The 23,345-nt window shown below is 35.6% G+C and overlaps 1 protein-coding gene across 11 annotated transcripts in view; it reads left to right on the top strand.

Annotated features, from left to right (window-relative positions):
- The window catches only part of LOC115066680 (homogentisate 1,2-dioxygenase), a 312,248-nt gene that overhangs the window by 61,190 nt on the left and 227,713 nt on the right, over positions 1-23,345 (top strand). For 10 of the 11 annotated variants that reach the window (XM_049462660.1, XM_049462665.1, XM_049462657.1 and 7 more), the window contains 2 exons: positions 16,923-17,192; positions 17,563-17,740. In XM_049462660.1, coding sequence (XP_049318617.1) covers positions 16,923-17,192; positions 17,563-17,740 — 448 coding nt within the window. Of the gene's footprint in view, positions 1-16,907; positions 17,193-17,562; positions 17,741-23,345 lie in introns of all 11 variants that reach the window. The other variant, XM_049462661.1, reaches the window with a different exon arrangement.

Raw genomic sequence — 23,345 nt, 5'->3', positions numbered from 1 at the left:
AAGAGTCAAGCCGATTTCAAAAATCAAGAGAAAACAGAAATGAAAAAATCAAGGCAAGCATTGAGAAGAAAACTTTGTGTATGTAAACTAGTCCCTCAATTATGAGAAGAGTTTTTTTAAATTTTTATTACAATTTCTTTTTGTTCTTTTAATCAGAACGGTTGAATTTTTGAACCTGAAGTACAAAGGATATAATCCATATAACGTTCTACATAATAATTATTTGTGTTTATTTAATTAATTTTTTGTTGTTGTTATTGTTAATAAATATGTATGAAATACACGTAAATTTACATTTTCAACATTTTTTTTTATTGAATTTACATGTGTTTATAAGAGTTTTGCTCTATATGGTTTTGAAAAGGTACTACACCATTGTTCAAAATAATAATTGGTGAGGTGTTCTCTGTGGTTATACGCACTGTTTTGACCCCTGCGTCTAAAAGTTTGTGCTGACCGCAATGGTCCCCCACAAGATCTTAATTCGATTCTCCATTCAGCATTTCTTCCATCTCCGTCAGTGTAATGCTCTGAGCAGTACCATCGATTCATATCGTGGAGCATTATGAAATTATGAAGCACTAAATATGCCAGTAAAATTTTTTCAGCATTTTCAGGATGACACTCCATTGTTGTTCTTAGCACTCTCCACCTCGCTGTCAAAATCCCAAACGCATTTTCAATAACGCGTCTTGCCCGTGATAGTCTATAATCAAAAATTCGTTGAGCTCTTATTGTATTTACACCTGGATACGGCTTCATAAGATTATTTTTTAATGGAAAGGCACAGTCTCCAACGAAGTAATGCGGAAACGGGTGGGAAGATAACGGAAGTGGAGTATCGGGTGGTAGTGGCAAACGATTTTCTAACAGATCTTCGCCAAATCTCGTTGCATGAAAAATACCTCCATCACTCTGGCTTCCGTAAGCTCTTACGCTAATGGCTGTAAAAGTGTATTTAGCATCACATGCTGCCAATAGTACAATGCTGAAAAACTTTTTATAATTATAATACATGGATCCTGAATTTGGAGGGCATTTTATCGCAATATGTTTTCCGTCGATCGCACCTACACAGTTTGGCATGTTCCACATTTGCGCAAAGTCGGTCGTGATGTCTTTACACTGTTGTTGCGTGGGTTCACTCAAATAAATTGGTTAAAGCATTTCCCAAATAGCCTCACATGTCTCCAGCACTATGTTTCTCACAGTGGTCTTTCCGATTTTGTAGCTGCATGCTAATTTTTTGAAAGGAATTCCCTATGCCAAGTACCTAAATAACAATCACCTTAATAAATATAACAAATGGAGTAATAATCACATAAACCTACAAAAGTGTGAGGGACAAACGCTCTTCGGCATGGATTTGTTCCTTGAATTTACTCTTTGTGTAAAATAAACATGGGTTTCGGTCTGACATATTTTACAGCCATTGCAAATAATTTTCTGCGTGTGTTTTTTTGTTGTGCCGGTGCACGGTTTTGCAAGAGCAATACACAAAATTCCTGGTTGGGAAAAAATGTTGATTGCGCAATTCTATGCTTGTTTGATTCCCTAATGGGGTCATTGCATGAATAATGTAAGGAAATACTATATATTAAAGTATTTTTCAACTGCTACTTTTTTAACTCATAACCAAGACGAATTCATAAAAAATACACAAAAAAAATTAGAGGAAATTTAGATTCCCTTCTGCTAAAATCAAAACAATGTTAACATTTCACTGGGTGAATTCTATGGTTGTGAATTCAAATTTACCAATACTCAAGTGAAGGTAAAGTAGAATCAAATAATAATAATAATATAGAAACTGATGACATTTCTTTATTTTTAGTAGAAAAAATAAAATAAAATAAATAGTTACTAAAAAAAAGTCAATTACCAAGCATTGAAAGTAAGGGGGCATCCCGACAGGATAAAATTTATGTCATACTAACTGTATTACCGTGTCTATTGCCTAAGGATATCCCCTATTGCTTATGGAAAGCAATATATGGAATACTAATTGGTATGCCAGATATTGAAAGCAATAAGCTGTCACTTCAGCAGTTTGACAGCGTAGTTTCCATTTCTATGTAAATTTCGAATAGGCAACATATCCCACTTACACACATGCCGACAGCATTTTCATTTCGGTAATATTAAATTTAGTAGAGCGAATATTAAGTGTTATAAAGTAAAGTACATTTTCAAAATAACATTTTTCCAAAAAATTAATATTTAATTTAATATTGTTAATTTACAGAAAAATTATGCAAAGTGGGTTGGGAATGAGCGAAGTGTTAAATTTAATAATCTTATTGCATAAATCAAAATATCATTGCTCATTTTAAATTTATTATTTTAATTGGTATATAAAATTTATGCGACAATTATTATACAGTAGTCTAGAGATATGAATTCTTATTTTTCCCAGAAATCTTCCTCTTCTTCTTTACTGGCGTAGACACCGCTTACGCGATTATAGCCGAGTCAACAACAGCGCGCCAGTCGTTCTTCTCTTCACGTGGTGCCAATTGGATATTCCAAGCGAAGCCAAGTCCTTCTCCACTTGGTCCTTCCAACAGAGTGGAGGTCTTCCTCTTCCTCTGCTTCCCGCGGCGGGTATTGCGTCGAATACTTTCAGAGCTGGAGTGTTTTTGTCCATCCCGACAACATGACCTAGCCAGCGTAGCCCTGTCTTTTAATTCGCTGAACTATGTCAATGTCGTCGTACATCTCGTACAGCTCATCGTTCCATCGAATGTGATATTCGCCGTGGCCAACGCGCAAAGGACCATAAATCTTTCTCAGAACTTTTCTCTCGAAAACTCGCAACGTCGACTCATCGGTTGTTGTCATCGTCCAAGCCTTTGCACCATATAGCAGGATGGGAATTATGAGCGACTTATAGAGTTTGGGTTTTGTTCGTCGAGAGAGGACTTTACTTTTCAATTGCCTACTCAGTCCGAAGTAGCACCTGTTGGCAAGAGTAATCCTGCATTGGATTTCCAGGCTGACATTGTTGTTGGTGTTAATGCTGGCTCCTAAATAGACGAAATTATCTACAACTTCAAAGTTATGACTGTCAACAGTGACGTGGGAGCCAAGTCGCGAGTGCGACGACTGTTTGTTTGATGACAGGAGATATTTCGTCTTGCCCTCGTTCACTGCCAGACCCATTTGCTTTGCTTCCTTGTTCAGTCTGGAAAAAGCAGAACTAACGGCGCGGGTGTTGAGGCCGATGATATCAATATCATCGGCATACGCCAGCAGCTGTACACTTTTATTAAAGATTGTACCTGCTCGATTCAGTTCTGCAGCTCGAATAATGTTCTCCAGCAGCAGATTGAAAAAGTCGCACGACGTTTGGTATCGAACGGCTCGGAGAGGTCCTTCCCGATCCTGACGGAGCTTTTCGTGTTGCTCAACGTCAGTTTACACAGCCGTATTAGTTTTGCGGGGATACCAAATTCAGACATCGCGGCATAAAGACAGCTCCTTTTCGTGCTGCCGAAAGCAGCTTTGAAATCGACGAATAGGTGGTGAGTGTCGATTCTCCTTTCACGGGTCTTTTCCAAGATTTGGCGAATGGTGAATATCTGGTCGGTTGTTGATTTACCAGGTCTGAAGCCACACTGATAAGGTCCAATCAGTTTGTTGACGGTGGGCTTTAATCTTTCACACAATACGCTCGATAGAACCTTGTACGCGATGTTGAGGAAATACATTTGTAAAAAAATGATCTTTAATTTTTTTTTTATTTTCCATATAAAAGATTTAAACATTTCAAGAGCTCAAAACATGCGCTACATCAGCTCGAACCTACCCACCCGACGGCTTCTCAAATGATAAAATACATTTGCATTGTATAAACCTACAAGTAACAAATCTATTATGCAATCCAATTTATTATTTTAAGTACGTTTTTGTTAAATTTTCGATTATTAAAATTCATAAAGATTAAATTTACCTAGTTTTAATTAAAATTTTATTTATTGTATAAAAACATTGGTTATATTTTATTAAAAATATTTGAAGAATATATCTATGTATTTTTGTTTAAATTATTACAAATAGTTTTGTTTAGTATTGTATATATTAAATGGGTGAAAATAGGCCTCCGGGGGAATCTAATACCCAAAATATATCGGTAACGCGCCTATACTGCAACCTCTTTATTATTTTTAAGTCCTTTTATTTAAATCTTTGTGCCCAAAAATCAACTATTTCGACCAGGTGATCTCAGCTGTTGACGACCATATGATTCTCTTGTTACTTGTATATTTCTACAATGTACATTTTTCAAGAGCTCAAAACATGAGCTACATCAGATCGTACCTAACTACCCTACGCCTTAGCGCAAACGATTATGTTATGATAACAAATGCCCTCATACAGATTTGGCAATGGTAATAGTAATAGATTTGACAGTTAGTATGCTATAAATTTTTGCCTGTCGCGATGCCCCGTAAAGAAAAGTAAGCAAAAATTTGGCATTGAATTAACGAGGAAATTTTAATTATTTTGTATTAATAGCTAACATGTAATGCCGCATAAAAAATAAAATAGACATGAATAACACAGGCGATAAAGAATTATTAAAAAACTGGGAAACTGATTTGTAACAATTGCTTTGTGTTAACTCTAATCCTTCAAGAAACAAACTTCCAGGTAAATGTACCGTTATCGAATTCAAAATTTTGTTTGGTTTCGCTCTTACTTTATTTTTTTACAGTTCATATCTCCCTTGGTACTAATGATGACAACTGTACGTTTGATATATTAGAAGAGATATCAGCAACAACAACATCCGAAACAAAAATAACAGCAACATCAGTAGCAAAACAGCAAAGAAAGCGACGTTGCACTGATAATGACGATCAACCTTTAATGCCCGGTTTCACAGTCCATACTTATGTTGTGCCTAAGATAAAACAGGAAAATAGTGTTTTACAGTTCATAGTTAGGTTATGCTTAAGCACTGAAAATGGGAGGCTTAAGCAATGCTTAAATAACAGCTGATTTTTGTTTTGAATTTTCAGCGACATCTTTCGTAGCGTAGGGCAAGTGTCCGTTCGCTTGCACTCAATAACAGCTTATACTTTTCCTTCAGTTCCAATAGGTGCTCCGACTCGCTAGTGATGCAATTTGGTGTTCTTTTGTTGTTTTCATCCATTTTTGATATAATGTATGTATGTATGTATGTATAATATGTATTGTCTTTTATAATTTAAATATTTTAAACATATTTTTATGAATGACATTTGTAAAACATATGTTGTCCATAACGTTGCCATATATCATAATAAAATTTTATAGAAATTAAGCATTGACTGTGAAACGCAAACGACTGCTGAGTTTGCAACAATGCTTAGCTAAGATTTTATTTAGGCACAACTTAAGTATGGACTGTGAAACCGGGCATAATTATTTTTATTTTATTTTACAGTTTGCTAGTTCTTGTTTAATTTTTAAGGTCACCAAAAAGTCAAAAGCTGTTTTGAGTCATTATGAAACTAATGACACAAGTGGGGTGAATTTTCAAACTTTACAGAGCCTTGTTTTGTTAAAGCAAAACATAGCGCTTTCTACAAAATATGCAGATTTTCCTAGAAAAACTCGTGGAAAGAAACCTGGAGTTCCTTGAATGTTGAATTTTGTTAATGTTAATGCATAATTAATTATTATTTAATGCCTAAAAGTGTATTACATTTATATTAGTTTTACATAAAAAACAGAATTATATTTTTGTTCATATATATTTTTTTTTAGATACAATAGTGTATAACACATATAAAAACTGAACTGATTTTTTTTTATAAACTAAAAAAATTTAATAATATTTTCATTTATATTATTTTTATTATAAACTAATATGAAACTTCTAAAACTAATAAACTTCTAAAATTATTGCTGTTTGTTTTTTGATATCATTTTCTGATTGTCATACATCATTATTGTTGTAATCGCCATTGATAAGGATATAATCGTTTTTTAAAAATTTATTTTGACGTGGAGTGCCAGCTCTGTCGATAAGCGAGTTTTCTATTGGAGTATCGAAAATCTTTGCTTCAATTACACAAAACACCATTGCAAACACTTCGTTGAATTTTTTTCTATATCAGTTTTTCGGTTCCGTACCGAGGGCTGCTATATATATTTCTTTACACCAATCCACACGAGCCTTTTTTTGAGCGATTGTCAAATTGTGCGGGATCCAACGAGAACAAACCTTTTTTACGGCCAAGTGTTCATGCATTATCGAATTCTGGTGGGAGAAATGCATAGGCATGTCTCTATCTGAAGGTATGTTACATGACGGTTTTGCATTATCAGTTCACGTACGGCATCGATGTTTTCTGGCACAACGGCTGTTTTTGGACGACCTTCACGGAATTCGTCTTTGAACGAGCGTCGGCCACGTTTGAATTCGTTGTACCAGTTTTTCACAGTGCTATAAGATGGTGCTTCATAGCCATACAAAGATTTTAGTTCATCGATGTACTCTTGTCGTGATAATCCACGTCGAAAGTTGTGAAAAATGATCGCACGAAAATGTTCACGAGTTAATTCCATTTTTTGGCCGAGATGAATTTTTTAATTCCCTGTAAATAAAACATTTCACGATTAAATTACAAAACGTTCTGAGTGATGTTATGCTAAAAAATGTCAAACTTTCCAATGGAAATGTCAGATTGCACCTGACAACACTTAGTGTTGCCTAGTCCAGAAATAAATATAGCAGCCTATGTATGGTGTCATTAGCCATGGGCATATCCCATAGCCCTCATCCACGAGAAGTGGATGGATCGTTAGTTGCATTTTGCATTATTCTACATACCACGCTGTTTTGTAAGATGCGTGAGAACTGAACCAAGCCAGGATATGTCAAAATCATTCTTTTCCATCACAAGTTGCCTGCATATATTTATAGAGTGAAAGCCTTTTCTACAAATATACTCATCGCTTTTAATATGAGTACCATCAATCATTTCAGTTGCAAATGGAAAGCAATAATTTGCTTGACATGGGCTTGCTGAGGGGACCACCAAGTGTTTCTTCTGACTCCTCAAAAAAATAATTAGCCAACCAGCAGATGCTACTATCATCAAACCTATGTATTTATCATTTTATTATTATTTTTCTTTTCTGGCGTAGACACCGCTTACGCGATTATAGCCGAGTTAACAACAGCACGCCAGTCGTTTCTTCTTTTCGTTACGTGGCGCCGTTTGAATATTCCAAGCGAAGCCAGATTCTTCTCCACTTGGTCCTTCCAACTATGGTCGTCGAATACTTTCAGAGCTGGAGTGTTTTCATCCATCCGAACAACATGACCTAGCCAGCGTAGCCCCTGTCTTTTAATTCGCTGAATTATGTCAATGTTGTCGCATATCTCATCGTTCCATCGAATGCGATATTCGCCGTGGCCAATTCGCAAAGGACCATAAATCTTTCTCAGAACTTTTCTCATGAAAACTCTCAACGTCGACTCATCAGTTGATGTCATAGTCCAAGCCTCTGCACCATATAGCAGGACGGGAATTATGAGCGACTTATAGAGTTTGGGTTTTGTTCGTCGAGAGAGGACTTTACTTTTCAATTGCCTACTCAGTCCGAAGTTGCACCTGTTGGCAAAAGTAATCCTGCGTTGGATTTCAAGTCTGACATTGTTGGTGGTGTTTATGCTGGTTCCCAAATATACCAAACTATCTATAACTTCAAAGTTATGATTGTCAACAGTAACGTGAGAGCCAAGTCGCGAGTGCGACGACTGTTTGTTTGACGACAGGAGATATTTCGTCTTGCGTAGGGTGGGAAATTTTTTTTATTCTCCCTTGCTAAGTTTGTTTTACGCTGTTGATAACATTTTGTATTTCCTTGTGGCCCAAATTATTCAGCCCTGATTTCTTTTTAGTGTATGAGTCAACTATAAGGCAGGCGCAACAAAATTTAAGCAGGAACTCACAAAAGAAAGCAACAGCCTGTTTTTATGTATATGAAAATGAGCAGAAGTTCTTCTAACTTAGTTCAAACTGAGTAAGATGATATCAAACGTGAGCAGTGAGTAAAAGCAAATAGAGTACATCAAATTTTATTATCCATACGACAAGCACCGAGCTCAAGCTCTCGTTTTATGCATGAGCCCCATTGTAAAAATTAAGCAATTCTTAAATCATGTTAATCACTTGCTAAAAACAGCTCCTTTTCGTGCTGCCGAAAGCAGCTTTGAAATCGACGAATAGGTGGTGAGTGTCGATTCTCCTTTCACGGGTCTTTTCCAAGATTTGGCGAATGGTGAATATCTGGTCGGTTGTTGATTTACCAGGTCTGAAGCCACACTGATAAGGTCCAATCAGTTTGTTGACGGTGGGCTTTAATCTTTCACACAATACGCTCGATAGAACCTTGTACGCGATGTTGAGGAAATACATTTGTAAAAAAATGATCTTTAATTTTTTTTTTATTTTCCATATAAAAGATTTAAACATTTCAAGAGCTCAAAACATGCGCTACATCAGCTCGAACCTACCCACCCGACGGCTTCTCAAATGATAAAATACATTTGCATTGTATAAACCTACAAGTAACAAATCCTATCATTTTCACCCATACATACGCAGGCGAAAGCTTATAGAATGACAGAAATTACATTAAGAATGCAATAGAATGAGGGAAGACTCAGGACAAAAGCCCAGGGTTAGGGTTAGGGTTTCTTAAATATTCTACTACTAAAATGGCCAAACGCCTTAGAAAAGGCCCGAATGTGTTGCCGTATTATGCAATCCAATTTATTATTTTAAGTACGTTTTTGTTAAATTTTCGATTATTAAAATTCATAAAGATTAAATTTACCTAGTTTTAATTAAAATTTTATTTATTGTATAAAAACATTGGTTATATTTTATTAAAAATATTTGAAGAATATATCTATGTATTTTTGTTTAAATTATTACAAATAGTTTTGTTTAGTATTGTATATATTAAATGGGTGAAAATAGGCCTCCGGGGGAATCTAATACCCAAAATATATCGGTAACGCGCCTATACTGCAACCTCTTTATTATTTTTAAGTCCTTTTATTTAAATCTTTGTGCCCAAAAATCAACTATTTCGACCAGGTGATCTCAGCTGTTGACGACCATATGATTCTCTTGTTACTTGTATATTTCTACAATGTACATTTTTCAAGAGCTCAAAACATGAGCTACATCAGATCGTACCTAACTACCCTACGCCTTAGCGCAAACGATTATGTTATGATAACAAATGCCCTCATACAGATTTGGCAATGGTAATAGTAATAGATTTGACAGTTAGTATGCTATAAATTTTTGCCTGTCGCGATGCCCCGTAAAGAAAAGTAAGCAAAAATTTGGCATTGAATTAACGAGGAAATTTTAATTATTTTGTATTAATAGCTAACATGTAATGCCGCATAAAAAATAAAATAGACATGAATAACACAGGCGATAAAGAATTATTAAAAAACTGGGAAACTGATTTGTAACAATTGCTTTGTGTTAACTCTAATCCTTCAAGAAACAAACTTCCAGGTAAATGTACCGTTATCGAATTCAAAATTTTGTTTGGTTTCGCTCTTACTTTATTAAACAGCTTATACTTTTCCTTCAGTTCCAATAGGTGCTCCGACTCGCTAGTGATGCAATTTGGTGTTCTTTTGTTGTTTTCATCCATTTTTGATATAATGTATGTATGTATGTATGTATAATATGTATTGTCTTTTATAATTTAAATATTTTAAACATATTTTTATGAATGACATTTGTAAAACATATGTTGTCCATAACGTTGCCATATATCATAATAAAATTTTATAGAAATTAAGCATTGACTGTGAAACGCAAACGACTGCTGAGTTTGCAACAATGCTTAGCTAAGATTTTATTTAGGCACAACTTAAGTATGGACTGTGAAACCGGGCATAATTATTTTTATTTTATTTTACAGTTTGCTAGTTCTTGTTTAATTTTTAAGGTCACCAAAAAGTCAAAAGCTGTTTTGAGTCATTATGAAACTAATGACACAAGTGGGGTGAATTTTCAAACTTTACAGAGCCTTGTTTTGTTAAAGCAAAACATAGCGCTTTCTACAAAATATGCAGATTTTCCTAGAAAAACTCGTGGAAAGAAACCTGGAGTTCCTTGAATGTTGAATTTTGTTAATGTTAATGCATAATTAATTATTATTTAATGCCTAAAAGTGTATTACATTTATATTAGTTTTACATAAAAAACAGAATTATATTTTTGTTCATATATATTTTTTTTTAGATACAATAGTGTATAACACATATAAAAACTGAACTGATTTTTTTTTATAAACTAAAAAAATTTAATAATATTTTCATTTATATTATTTTTATTATAAACTAATATGAAACTTCTAAAACTAATAAACTTCTAAAATTATTGCTGTTTGTTTTTTGATATCATTTTCTGATTGTCATACATCATTATTGTTGTAATCGCCATTGATAAGGATATAATCGTTTTTTAAAAATTTATTTTGACGTGGAGTGCCAGCTCTGTCGATAAGCGAGTTTTCTATTGGAGTATCGAAAATCTTTGCTTCAATTACACAAAACACCATTGCAAACACTTCGTTGAATTTTTTTCTATATCAGTTTTTCGGTTCCGTACCGAGGGCTGCTATATATATTTCTTTACACCAATCCACACGAGCCTTTTTTTGAGCGATTGTCAAATTGTGCGGGATCCAACGAGAACAAACCTTTTTTACGGCCAAGTGTTCATGCATTATCGAATTCTGGTGGGAGAAATGCATAGGCATGTCTCTATCTGAAGGTATGTTACATGACGGTTTTGCATTATCAGTTCACGTACGGCATCGATGTTTTCTGGCACAACGGCTGTTTTTGGACGACCTTCACGGAATTCGTCTTTGAACGAGCGTAGGCCACGTTTGAATTCGTTGTACCAGTTTTTCACAGTGCTATAAGATGGTGCTTCATAGCCATACAAAGATTTTAGTTCATCGATGTACTCTTGTCGTGATAATCCACGTCGAAAGTTGTGAAAAATGATCGCACGAAAATGTTCACGAGTTAATTCCATTTTTTGGCCGAGATGAATTTTTTAATTCCCTGTAAATAAAACATTTCACGATTAAATTACAAAACGTTCTGAGTGATGTTATGCTAAAAAATGTCAAACTTTCCAATGGAAATGTCAGATTGCACCTGACAACACTTAGTGTTGCCTAGTCCAGAAATAAATATAGCAGCCTATGTATGGTGTCATTAGCCATGGGCATATCCCATAGCCCTCATCCACGAGAAGTGGATGGATCGTTAGTTGCATTTTGCATTATTCTACATACCACGCTGTTTTGTAAGATGCGTGAGAACTGAACCAAGCCAGGATATGTCAAAATCATTCTTTTCCATCACAAGTTGCTTGCATATATTTATAGAGTGAAAGCCTTTTCTACAAATATACTCATCGCTTTTAATATGAGTACCATCAATCATTTCAGTTGCAAATGGAAAGCAATAATTTGCTTGACATGGGCTTGCTGAGGGGACCACCAAGTGTTTCTTCTGACTCCTCAAAAAAATAATTAGCCAACCAGCAGATGCTACTATCATCAAACCTATGTATTTATCATTTTATTATTATTTTTCTTTTCTGGCGTAGACACCGCTTACGCGATTATAGCCGAGTTAACAACAGCACGCCAGTCGTTTCTTCTTTTCGTTACGTGGCGCCGTTTGAATATTCCAAGCGAAGCCAGATTCTTCTCCACTTGGTCCTTCCAACTATGGTCGTCGAATACTTTCAGAGCTGGAGTGTTTTCATCCATCCGAACAACATGACCTAGCCAGCGTAGCCCCTGTCTTTTAATTCGCTGAATTATGTCAATGTTGTCGCATATCTCATCGTTCCATCGAATGCGATATTCGCCGTGGCCAATTCGCAAAGGACCATAAATCTTTCTCAGAACTTTTCTCATGAAAACTCTCAACGTCGACTCATCAGTTGATGTCATAGTCCAAGCCTCTGCACCATATAGCAGGACGGGAATTATGAGCGACTTATAGAGTTTGGGTTTTGTTCGTCGAGAGAGGACTTTACTTTTCAATTGCCTACTCAGTCCGAAGTTGCACCTGTTGGCAAAAGTAATCCTGCGTTGGATTTCAAGTCTGACATTGTTGGTGGTGTTTATGCTGGTTCCCAAATATACCAAACTATCTATAACTTCAAAGTTATGATTGTCAACAGTAACGTGAGAGCCAAGTCGCGAGTGCGACGACTGTTTGTTTGACGACAGGAGATATTTCGTCTTGCGTAGGGTGGGAAATTTTTTTTATTCTCCCTTGCTAAGTTTGTTTTACGCTGTTGATAACATTTTGTATTTCCTTGTGGCCCAAATTATTCAGCCCTGATTTCTTTTTAGTGTATGAGTCAACTATAAGGCAGGCGCAACAAAATTTAAGCAGGAACTCACAAAAGAAAGCAACAGCCTGTTTTTATGTATATGAAAATGAGCAGAAGTTCTTCTAACTTAGTTCAAACTGAGTAAGATGATATCAAACGTGAGCAGTGAGTAAAAGCAAATAGAGTACATCAAATTTTATTATCCATACGACAAGCACCGAGCTCAAGCTCTCGTTTTATGCATGAGCCCCATTTTGTTTTGCTTGTAAAAATTAAGCAATTCTTAAATCATGTTAATCACTTGCTAAAAACAGCTTACATAATAGGTAACATTCCAGTAAAATTTAACAAACATGCAAAGTAATTCAAAATAATAACTTTAATAATGTAACATTTTGCATTACATAATAAGATTATGTATTTATGAGATCCTAATCAAACTTAAAAAATTTTATGTAGCTTAAATGCTAACACGACACCCTAATTACAATAAAAGTAGCAAAAAAGTGTTACACAATACCCTAAGGGTTTTTGGAGTTGAGTATATGTATGTGCCAAAGGATTATTTCTGTATCTACTGAGATTGTAGGAGAAGGTTTTGCAGAAATGACGACTGAAGATTTTAATGAATTTTATTTTAAATCCTGCTTTCAGCGGTGACAAAAGCAATAACGCACCTGAAATTGAAGAGGTGAAAAGTTCTGAATCTCGACGTTTTACTGCAAACTTTATTTAGTAAGACTTTTTAAAATTTTCTTTTGGTGAATATGATCCAAATAAAGATCACTCAGTCAAATTTCAACGAGATATACAAATTTCGAACAAGTATTTGAGATACTTTCATCGAATTTGTTTGCTTCAAAGCTGAAAACTTAAAACTGATTCTTTAGGTTATATAAATCAATATTTATTTTTTGTTATGTAAAAAAGTGTTTTCTGCGGAATACTTTTATTTTCGGTTTATCCTGCTCCGACAACTCATTTAAAAAGTGGATATCGGCCTCTGCGTGATTGCTTGATAATATCACAAGTTAATTCAATCATACAGATCTCCCTATCCCTTATAAAATTGTAAAATCTTGTATTGACCAAAATGCGTAATATTTTAATGAAACTAAAATTCAGTTACTATTTGAGAAATTTTGTCTCAGAGCAGGTAACAGAACAGAACTCTTGTTTGCATTTTGATTATTCTGACAAGTTACTTATAGGGATCATCACAGATATTAATCGATTATAATTTTGGAATATTTTGTAAGCATATATGGAGTAGTATGAAGAGGAGGATGGATTCATGTGTAGAAGTTCACGCAGGTAAGGAAATTTCTCTGAGCGCCATTAACTTGTGAGTGGCCAGAAACGATTCTTTTACATATGGAACTCATGACTTCTGGTCTTAGACCAAATATCCTTCGGGTAGCCAAAAACCATCCGTTTAAGGACGAGCTAAAGTGAAAGGCGATACCTTAGCCAGCGTAGCCGATGTCTCTTCATTTGCTGAAGTATGTTAATGTCGTCGATTATCGACAGCGGTATTCGCTGTTGCCAATCCACAAAGGACCATAAGTCTTCCGCAGGATTTTTTTTCCGAAACAGCACTTGTTGGTAAGAGATACTCTGCGTTGAATTTCGATGCAGACATTGTTATTGGTGATAATGCCGATTCCAAGATAGACGAAATTATCTACAACTTCAAAGTTATGACTGTCAACAGAGACGTAGGAGCCAAGTCGAGTGCGAGGACTGTTTGTTTGATGACAGAAGATATTTCGTTTTGCCGTCGTTCATTACCAGACCCATTTGCTTTGCATCCTTATCCGGTCTGAAGAAGGCAGAACTCACGGCGCGGATGTTGAGGCCAATGATATTAATAACATCTGTACACAGAGGTATTTCCCGATCCTGACGGAGATTTTGGTATTGCTTAAGGTCAGTTTACACAGCGGTATTAGTTATGCGGGGATACCAAATTCAGACATAAAGGCAGCTAGCTCCTTTCCGTGCTGTCAAAAGCAGCTTTAAAATCGACGAAGAGGTGAGGTGTGACTATCCTCTTTTCATGGATCTTTTCCAAAATTTGGCGATGTTGAGGAGGCTTATCCCACGGTAGTTGGCGCAAAGTGTGGGGTCGCCGGGCACGCCTTTGTCTGACTATATTTTACGAGGAGGCTGATGTGTGCTCCTTATCAGTTCATCACTGCCGTATTTGAATACGGCTGGCAATCCATCTTTTCGTTGCATTTTCGAGTATTATCCCTGTCGTCCAGCTTTTAAAGCTCTTCGTACTTGGAGTGCTAATTGTGTCTTACGGTATATTCGCTTCGATGAACGTTTCACAAAGATCTATAGCAAATGTGTTCCTGACTTGTGGCTGCTATTTCGTCAGAAGAGTTTGTGATTATGAGGGTTTTCACTTCTCTGCAGCATCTTTATGTTTTGCCGTTGCAAGTTGCTGCTTCACATTAAATATTTTTGTGGTCGTATGCAGAACAGCGAAAATATATCCGACCTAAGTACGCCCGGAAGCTGATATGCCATTCGACGTAAAGGGTGATTTGTTAAGAGCTTGATAACTTTTTTTAAAAAAAAAACGCATAATTTCATTTAAATTTTGACCGCGGCTGCGTCTTAGGTGGTCCATTCGGAAAGTCCAATTTTGGGCAACTTTTTCGAGCATTTCGGCCGGAATAGCCCGAATTTCTTCGGAAATGTTGTCTTCCAAAGCTGGAATAGTTGCTGGCTTATTTCTGTAGACTTTAGACTTGACGTAGCCCCACAAAAAATAGTCTAAAGGCGTTAAATCGCATGCTCTTGGTGGCCAACTTACGGGTCCATTTCTTGAGATGAATTGTTGTCCGAAGTTTTCCCTCAAAATGGCCATAGAATCGCGAGCTGTGTGGCATGTAGCGCCATCTTGTTGAAACCACATGTCAACCAAGTTCAGTTCTTCCATTTTTGGCAACAAAAAGTTTGTTAGCATCGAACGATAGCGATCGCCATTCACCGTAACGTTGCGTCCAACAGCATCTTTGAAAAAATACGGTCCAATGATTCCACCAGCGTACAAACCACACCAAACAGTGCATTTTTCGGGATGCATGGGCAGTTCTTGAACGGCTTCTGGTTGCTCTTCACCCCAAATGCGGCAATTTTGCTTATTTACGTAGCCATTCAACCAGAAATGAGCCTCATCGCTGAACAAAATTTGTCGATAAAAAAGCGGATTTTCTGCCAACTTTTCTAGGGCCCATTCACTGAAAATTCGACGTTGTGGCAGATCGTTCGGCTTCAGTTCTTGCACGAGCTGTATTTTATACGGTTTTACACCAAGATCTTTGCGTAAAATCTTCCATGTGGTCGAATAACACAAACCCAATTGCTGCGAACGGCGACGAATCGACATTTCACGGTCTTCAGCCACACTCTCAGAAACAGACGCAATATTCTCTTCTGTACGCACTGTACGCATTCGTGTGGTTGGTTTAATGTCCAATAAAGTAAACTGAGTGCGAAACTTGGTCACAATCGCATTAATTGTTTGCTCACTTGGTCGATTATGTAGACCATAAATCGGACGTAAAGCGCGAAACACATTTCGAACCGAACACTGATTTTGGTAATAAAATTCAATGATTTGCAAGCGTTGCTCGTTAGTAAGTCTATTCATGATGAAATGTCAAAGCATACTGAGCATCTTTCTCTTTGACACCATGTCTGAAATCCCACGTGATCTGTCAAATACTAATGCATGAAAATCCTAACCTCAAAAAAATCACCCGTTATGTCGCTTTACATTGCTGCCAGAAAAAAATTATGTATCAACTGAATTAAAGAATCTGTTTGCGTACACAAAACAAGTTTTAGAATAAAATGTAAGAATATGCTTTACCGTGAAAAATTTTCGAAACGTGCTTTTATATATTAAATATGCAAAACGCATATGCATTATGCATTTCTAAGCAAATATTCGCTCTGGTAATGAGACAAGACAATTAATTACACTTTTCAATAGATCTGAATGAAAAATTTGCGACTAATATGCTAAGAGGTCTGTGGGGTATCTTTGGTGTCTTGATTACGAATTTGAGTTCAAAAATTTCCCATTATATACAGCCAATTTTGTAATTACAGTAAAATGTGGTGGTTTGACCACAACATGCCTTGATAAAACATAAAAAAAATTAAAGAGTTATGGTCTACAGGCATGGGAAACATAAAGCTTACATAGTAACCGATAATGATTAAATTTTTTTTATATAATATTAATAAAAATATAAACATAAACATATGTTATGGGGCTGAATATTTAATTTTTTATTTATAAAGCTCTACCGAGATTACGAAATTTTTACTATCATTTGCGGTTTTACAACTCTAAATTAGCTACAAACAATATACAATATCACAGTCGCATAATAACTGTATTGCCTTTATAGAGATTTATAACATATTCAACATTTTATTACAATATAAAGCCTATATGAATTTATTTATTTCTCGAAGAACTTTTCTTTCTAGTACATGAATGGTTTTGGATCTTACTTTTCGTCAGAAGATAAAAGATGCCCTGGCTCCTTACCCTTAGGTCAAAACTCTCCACAGAACTGTCCTTATGGTTTATATGCGGAACAAATATCAGGAACAGCTTTTACTGCTCCTCGTAAGGAAAATTTAAGATCGTGGTTATACAGAATACGCCCTAGTGTATTGCACGAACCTTTTAAGCCTTTTACCGGTAAAACGGGACTAAATAACAATTGGAATGAACAACATCCAAATCCTAATCAGGTAAGAAAACTTACAATCATAAACTTTTTAAAATAAGGTAAGATCCAGAAAACATTTAAAAAGTGATTATTTATCGTCCTCAATTTAGAAGTGCGGTTCTAATAGAAAATATTTTTTTAATAGGGCGAGTAAATTCTAAAAATATCTGATATCTCGAAATCCTGTCATACGCTTAAAATAAAATATACGTCACATTTGAAATCAATTAAATCGTAATTTGTCTTAGTTACTTATGAAAACTTTTGTAATTTTTGTGAATATATTTTTCTAGTAAAATTTCAAGTTATTAGAAATTGTTATGTAAATTTTGAGGATATTGAGTCTAATTAACTTAGAAATTTGATTATTAAAAACTATGTGTGTATTACAGATGCGTTGGAAGCCTTTTGATATACCGTTGGACGACGTAAATTTTGTCGAAGGTTTACACACGATATGCGGTTCAGGGGGTGAATATAGCCATCATGGCATTGCAATACATATTTACAGTTGCACTACTTCCATGGAGAAAATCGCTTTTTATAATAGCGATGGTGATTTTTTGGTTGGTAAGTAGAATTTTATAATTGGATGCCTGATGAACGCACTCCAACTGTGATTGCATTCAGATGAAATCTACGAATGGTTAAAAACGAACAATAATTATTATTACTGATTATTAATATACGATACAAAAATTTAATGAGCGAGCCGCTTTTAATTATGACTTAGGAACATATGACATTGGATATACAGCTGTTGAAATTAGAAACGTTCCGTTTTTGTAGGGGGCTGATGAATATAATAATAAAATTATTAGATATACCGCTATTTATTCTCCTAAAAGTCTAGCATTGTTTGTGTTATCTATCTACTACTAATTTGACTCAGTTTTGTATGTAAGAATAACAATAAAATTACCAAATACTATACGAGTATATCGTCACCTGAAATGCAAAATAACGTATCATCAAAAAATTCGAAATTGAGTGTCTTATTGACTACGCTTCACTACTTCAAATTATATACATAATATTAAATATGTTCAACATTTTCTGGTTCTGCGGTCATATATAAACCAGTTTTAACCAATATTAATATTTTGTTTCACTCATGTTCCATTTTATTCCGTGTTTCATTCATGCCACTGTAAATTTCTGAAAATGTTGTTACGTTATTTTGCATTTCAGGTGACGATATGTAGCAAAAGGGGCAGAAATTAAATCGCTTAAAGTGTTTCTTCAAAACTTCCGTGTTTTTTACAATATGGTCAACCCACGTCAAGTGGACCCTGAAAATTCCACTAAATCCCCAATTTTGAAAATTAGTACTTCATTAGATGGAGAAACGGAAGCATACCTCGTGATATAATTATTTCGTCAAAATAAAATTTTTTGTTAACGTTATTGAAGGTTGAATTTTAGAGTACTATAACTTTGTTATACTCGTACAGCTCAAAATTTCTTTGCCTTCTTTACACTAAAGAAAAAAAATTGAAACTGCGCACAGCGGCACCGCTCCATACATTTTTTGGTAAAAAATAAAAGGAGTGGTCGTACAACAATGAAACTTTGCAGAAACACTTCTCTGGACTAAATTAAGAAATTTTGAAAAAATCTTGGAAAACCGCCCACTGCGATTGTCAAAATTTTTATTTTTGGACCTAGGGACTTGAAATTCGGGACACTTCTTAATTGAGTTCTCCTAATGAAAAAAATTAAACTTAAACGCAAAGTGACGTTATTTATGCCTTTACCTTGATAAAAATCCAATATAATATGCAATGTTTTAATTGAATATGTAACAGGCGAAAATTTGTGTTAGTTTTTATTTGTAATATTATGCAAGCACCATATCTATAACAATGGGATCTAGTTCTAAGGAAATTTTGTTCGAATGACGCCTTAAGCTACTTATGTAAGAATCCGAAGTTATAAGAAGTCTGTTGAAGAAATGAAACTAAAATCGATGTTACTAAAAGGGACGGTAATTGGCGGTTGTTTTTTTTTTTAATTGAAAGTACAGACTCGGAACTTTCATTTTTTTTATTGTAAGAGGGCTAAGCAAGGCAAAGCACATAAAGTTTTTTTCCATCAAAAAATGAAAAGTTTATATTTTTTAGTATAAGTTTTGAAAAATTATAAAAATTAGCTTACTTTATAAACAAGTAGGTGCTATATTTTCACTAAAAAATAAAAGAAAAGCCATAGCTATAAACTTACACACAAAAAAATTCTTTATTTGGACAATAATTTTAATCTGTTTAGAAAAGACAGAGGTTTTTTTTATAAAAACTCGCGGCACTTACCAGTGGCCAGAGAACGTATATTTACAGAGAAGGTCCAACAACGGACAAGCGTGTGAACTGTCAAAAGCTAACAAATTGCGATCAGTGCGTTTCACCACAGCTAGCTAAGAAGGAGAAACTTTAACAGCGCGTGAACAGAGCTGAGCATTCATTGAAAGTTATGCTCAGAAACATGCATTGCTATTACAGACGTATGTTATTCTTTTGGATATAATTATATACGTTTACATGCAATCATATTAATTGATATGATTATCATTTTGCATATTTTTCTGAATGCATGCAAAATTGATAACGTTATCACACATTTATGCCATTTTCAAAGTAATATTTGTAGTTAATGTGCGACTAAGAGTTATTTATTAAATATTTATAATGTTTGATAATATTATATAATTTCATTTGCGCAGCTTTATACGCATCATGACATCGAAATCACCGCCGAAGAAGTCATCGAAAGACTCGCAAAACTTGGCAGTCATCGTTTTGCGTTATGAAACACGCAATGTAAAAGGATTTTTCTGTTTGAATTTTTAATAAAATGAGCCACTATGTAATGCATGCATTAGGTTGACTTTGCGATTATAACCACTTTATTTACCTAAAAATTGGAATTGATAATTTTTGTTTCATACTTTGTACTGTATTTCTCTCGCAGTAATGAGTTTAAAACCCAAATCGAAGGTTCAAGGTCATATTTGTAGTTAACGTGCAAATAAGAGTTATTTATAAAATATTTATAATGTTTGATAATATTATATAATTTCATATAAATATGCATGAATATGGTTGTATATATGTATGTATGTACATATGTATGTATATGAGATACCCTAAAACACTTAATACTATATATTACAATAATATTATATGTAAATCACATTTCATCATTTAAATCTAGATATTAGCACATAGTTACATACATACATACTTATGTAGGTAGAATTCAAATTCAAATCCTAATACTATCATTTATCAGTAAAAAGTGTGCGCGCACTGCTCGATATGTACATACTTACATATGCATATGTGTACGACATTGCCGAACAAATAATGTATATACACACCAACATACAAATATGCGTACACATGTAAATATGTCACCCACAAAAACTACAAACATTGCTTTACAAAAACAAGAATTCTTTCAAATAGCATCATACATACTCACAAATAATGCATACACAACATACATACTTATATGCGTTCACATGTAGATATGTCACCCGCAAAAAGTACAAATATTGTTCTACAAAAACAACAATCCTCTAATATAGCATCAGCAACGTCACAAGTCAATATCACAGCCGAATTGGCGAAGCCCAAATGTAGTAAATTTTACAACAAAAACGATTTCATTCATAAACGCAGGGGCATATGCCACAGTGACCTCACTTCATTCATAAAAGTAGACACCATTACATCTCCCCGAGCAGGCCTTTGCCAACAAGCGTCTTTTCGCGACGATGGCAAAAGCTAAAAATCATAAATTGAACATCTTTCTGATGCTTCTTCACAGAAAGAAGTGACAAAAGTGGCAACATAGGAGTTGTCGATTTATAATATTTGTCTAAAATATTTTTCCGTGACTCGCAAAAATCTGCGTCGATATGTATGCAAGCTCATACATATGCATACATATTTACGTACGTTGGCAGGCAAAGCTGTTACAGCGGCAAGGGAAGCGGTAACAACCGGCGATCGTTTGTTAGTTTCTTTCGCGTCTCGTCACGTCAGTGCTTCGACAGATTGATGTACTGAACACATAGAACGCGACAGACTGCAAGCGCCATCTGAATCTGATATTGAAATACACACATTCTTAAGGACACAGTTATTTAGACAGCTGCACAACTACATAACTGTGTCCATATGAACGTGTATATTTTAATATTTGACAGATGTCGCTTGCAGTCTGCCCCGCTCAATGTGTTCCGGGCGTGACTCTTTGAGTTTCGACACATTGACTCTTTGAAAAAACTTAAGCTTCAGCAATTGGTTGCCCGTGAAACGAAGATTTCGCATGAAGCAATAATTGTACACATTTACATACAAAGTTGTGGGTAGGCAAATTTACAAACATTATGCGTATGTTTACATACACACATAATTACATATGTACGTTAATATGTGCGACCGCTTGGTCTTTTAACATGTTATCAAAACTTTTAAAGACCTGACCTGTTTTTTTTTTTTTTTTTTTTTTTTTTTTTTTAAGTAGGGGGAAGCATCGAAAGCCGAAGTGCGGAACTTTAATCCGCTAAACCTAACCTACTCCCAACTCAGGACTCTTCCACGGAACCACCGGCTAGGTATTACTTCGTGGGAGGGACTAGACATTTATGTCTCCTCTATTGCGCGGACTAACGGACGCCTCGTCTGTTGAAAAGATCTCAGTTTGGTCATTATGAAAGCTGACGCTTCGCTGACAGCTTTCCATTTATCAGTCGACTGACACCGAGTGTGGTTTTTAGATTTTCCCTTGTATTCGAAAATCGAGGGCAATAAAATAAAACATGTTCAGAGTCTTCTATATACTCTGTACACGTCGGACAGTTCGGACTAACGTCATTGTGGAATCTGAAAAGGTAGCTTCTAAAGCAACCATGTCCACTAAGTATTTGGGTCAGATAGAAATCTACATCCCCATGTCGTCTGTCTATCCACGAGTGGATGTCCGGTATAAGTCGATGGGTCCAGCGCCCTTTGGATGAGGAATTCCACCGCTCCTGCCACATTCTAGTGCTCTTGTTTCTCTCCTCTGTCCTCGCCGAGACAGTTTTAGGCGTTGATAATTGATACAAACGCTCGAGTTCATCTCCCTGGATGTCAATGGGCGGCATGCTGGCTAACACTTCAGCAGCATCGGTTGATATAGTCCGGAAAGCACTTATTACCCGGATTGCAGAAAGTCTATGCACTGCAATTAGTTGTTTAGCATACGCTTTTACATCCATTGCCTGTATCCATACTGGTGCCGCATACAGTATTACGGAGCTCATTGCCTTCGCTATTAAGAATCGCCGGCTGGAACGCACACAGCCTCTATTGGTCATCATTCTCGATAGGGCATTATAAATTTTGTTTGCCTTGGCGGAAGAATACTCCAAGTGCTCTTTAAATTTTAATTTAGAATCTAATATTACTCCCAGATACTTCAATTGCGGCTGCGAAGTAATCTTGCATTCCCCAATGGTGAGCTCTATTCGTTCTTCTATCTTCCTAGTGCTTATCAGTAAAACTTCTGTTTTTTCCTCCGCCAGTTTCAGACTCATAGCAGAGAACCATTGACGTAGACTATTTAAGCACTCGTTACATTTATTTCTCAGGTCGGCTAATTGTTTGGCGACTGCTACCACCATGAGGTCGTCCGCATAAGCTACTAGTTTCACGTCTGTTGGTTGCTGTATTCTTAGCACCCCGTCATACACAAGGTTCCATAATAGTGGGCCTAATACTGAGCCTTGTGGTACTCCACTCGAGATAGAGTAGCTCTTGGTGCCTTCGTCCGTCTCAAAAATCAGCTTTCTGTTTTTAAAATAGCTCGCTATTATGTTTATGAGGTATTCAGGGGCCCGTATTCCATCCAGGGCTTTAATTATGTCTGCCCATTTTGCTGAGTTGAACGCATTTTTGACATCCAGAGTTATCAGCGCACAATACTTTTTTGTGCCCCCTTTCCATCTTTTGCCACTTACTGCACATTTCGCAATATCGACGACTTCTCGTAGTGCGTCAATAGTGGATCTCTTTTTTATGAAGCCGTATTGTCTCTCTGATAATCCGCCGGCTTTTTGGATTGCTAGTTCCAAGCGGTTTCTTACAATGCTTTCGTACACTTTCCCAATCGTGTCGAGCATGCAAAG

Source organism: Bactrocera dorsalis, chromosome 1 (assembly GCF_023373825.1).
Source record: "Bactrocera dorsalis isolate Fly_Bdor chromosome 1, ASM2337382v1, whole genome shotgun sequence".
Lineage (NCBI taxonomy): Eukaryota > Metazoa > Arthropoda > Insecta > Diptera > Tephritidae > Bactrocera > Bactrocera dorsalis.
The sequence above is the reverse complement of the archived record's forward strand: the minus strand, read 5'-3'. Positions and strand labels throughout refer to the sequence as shown.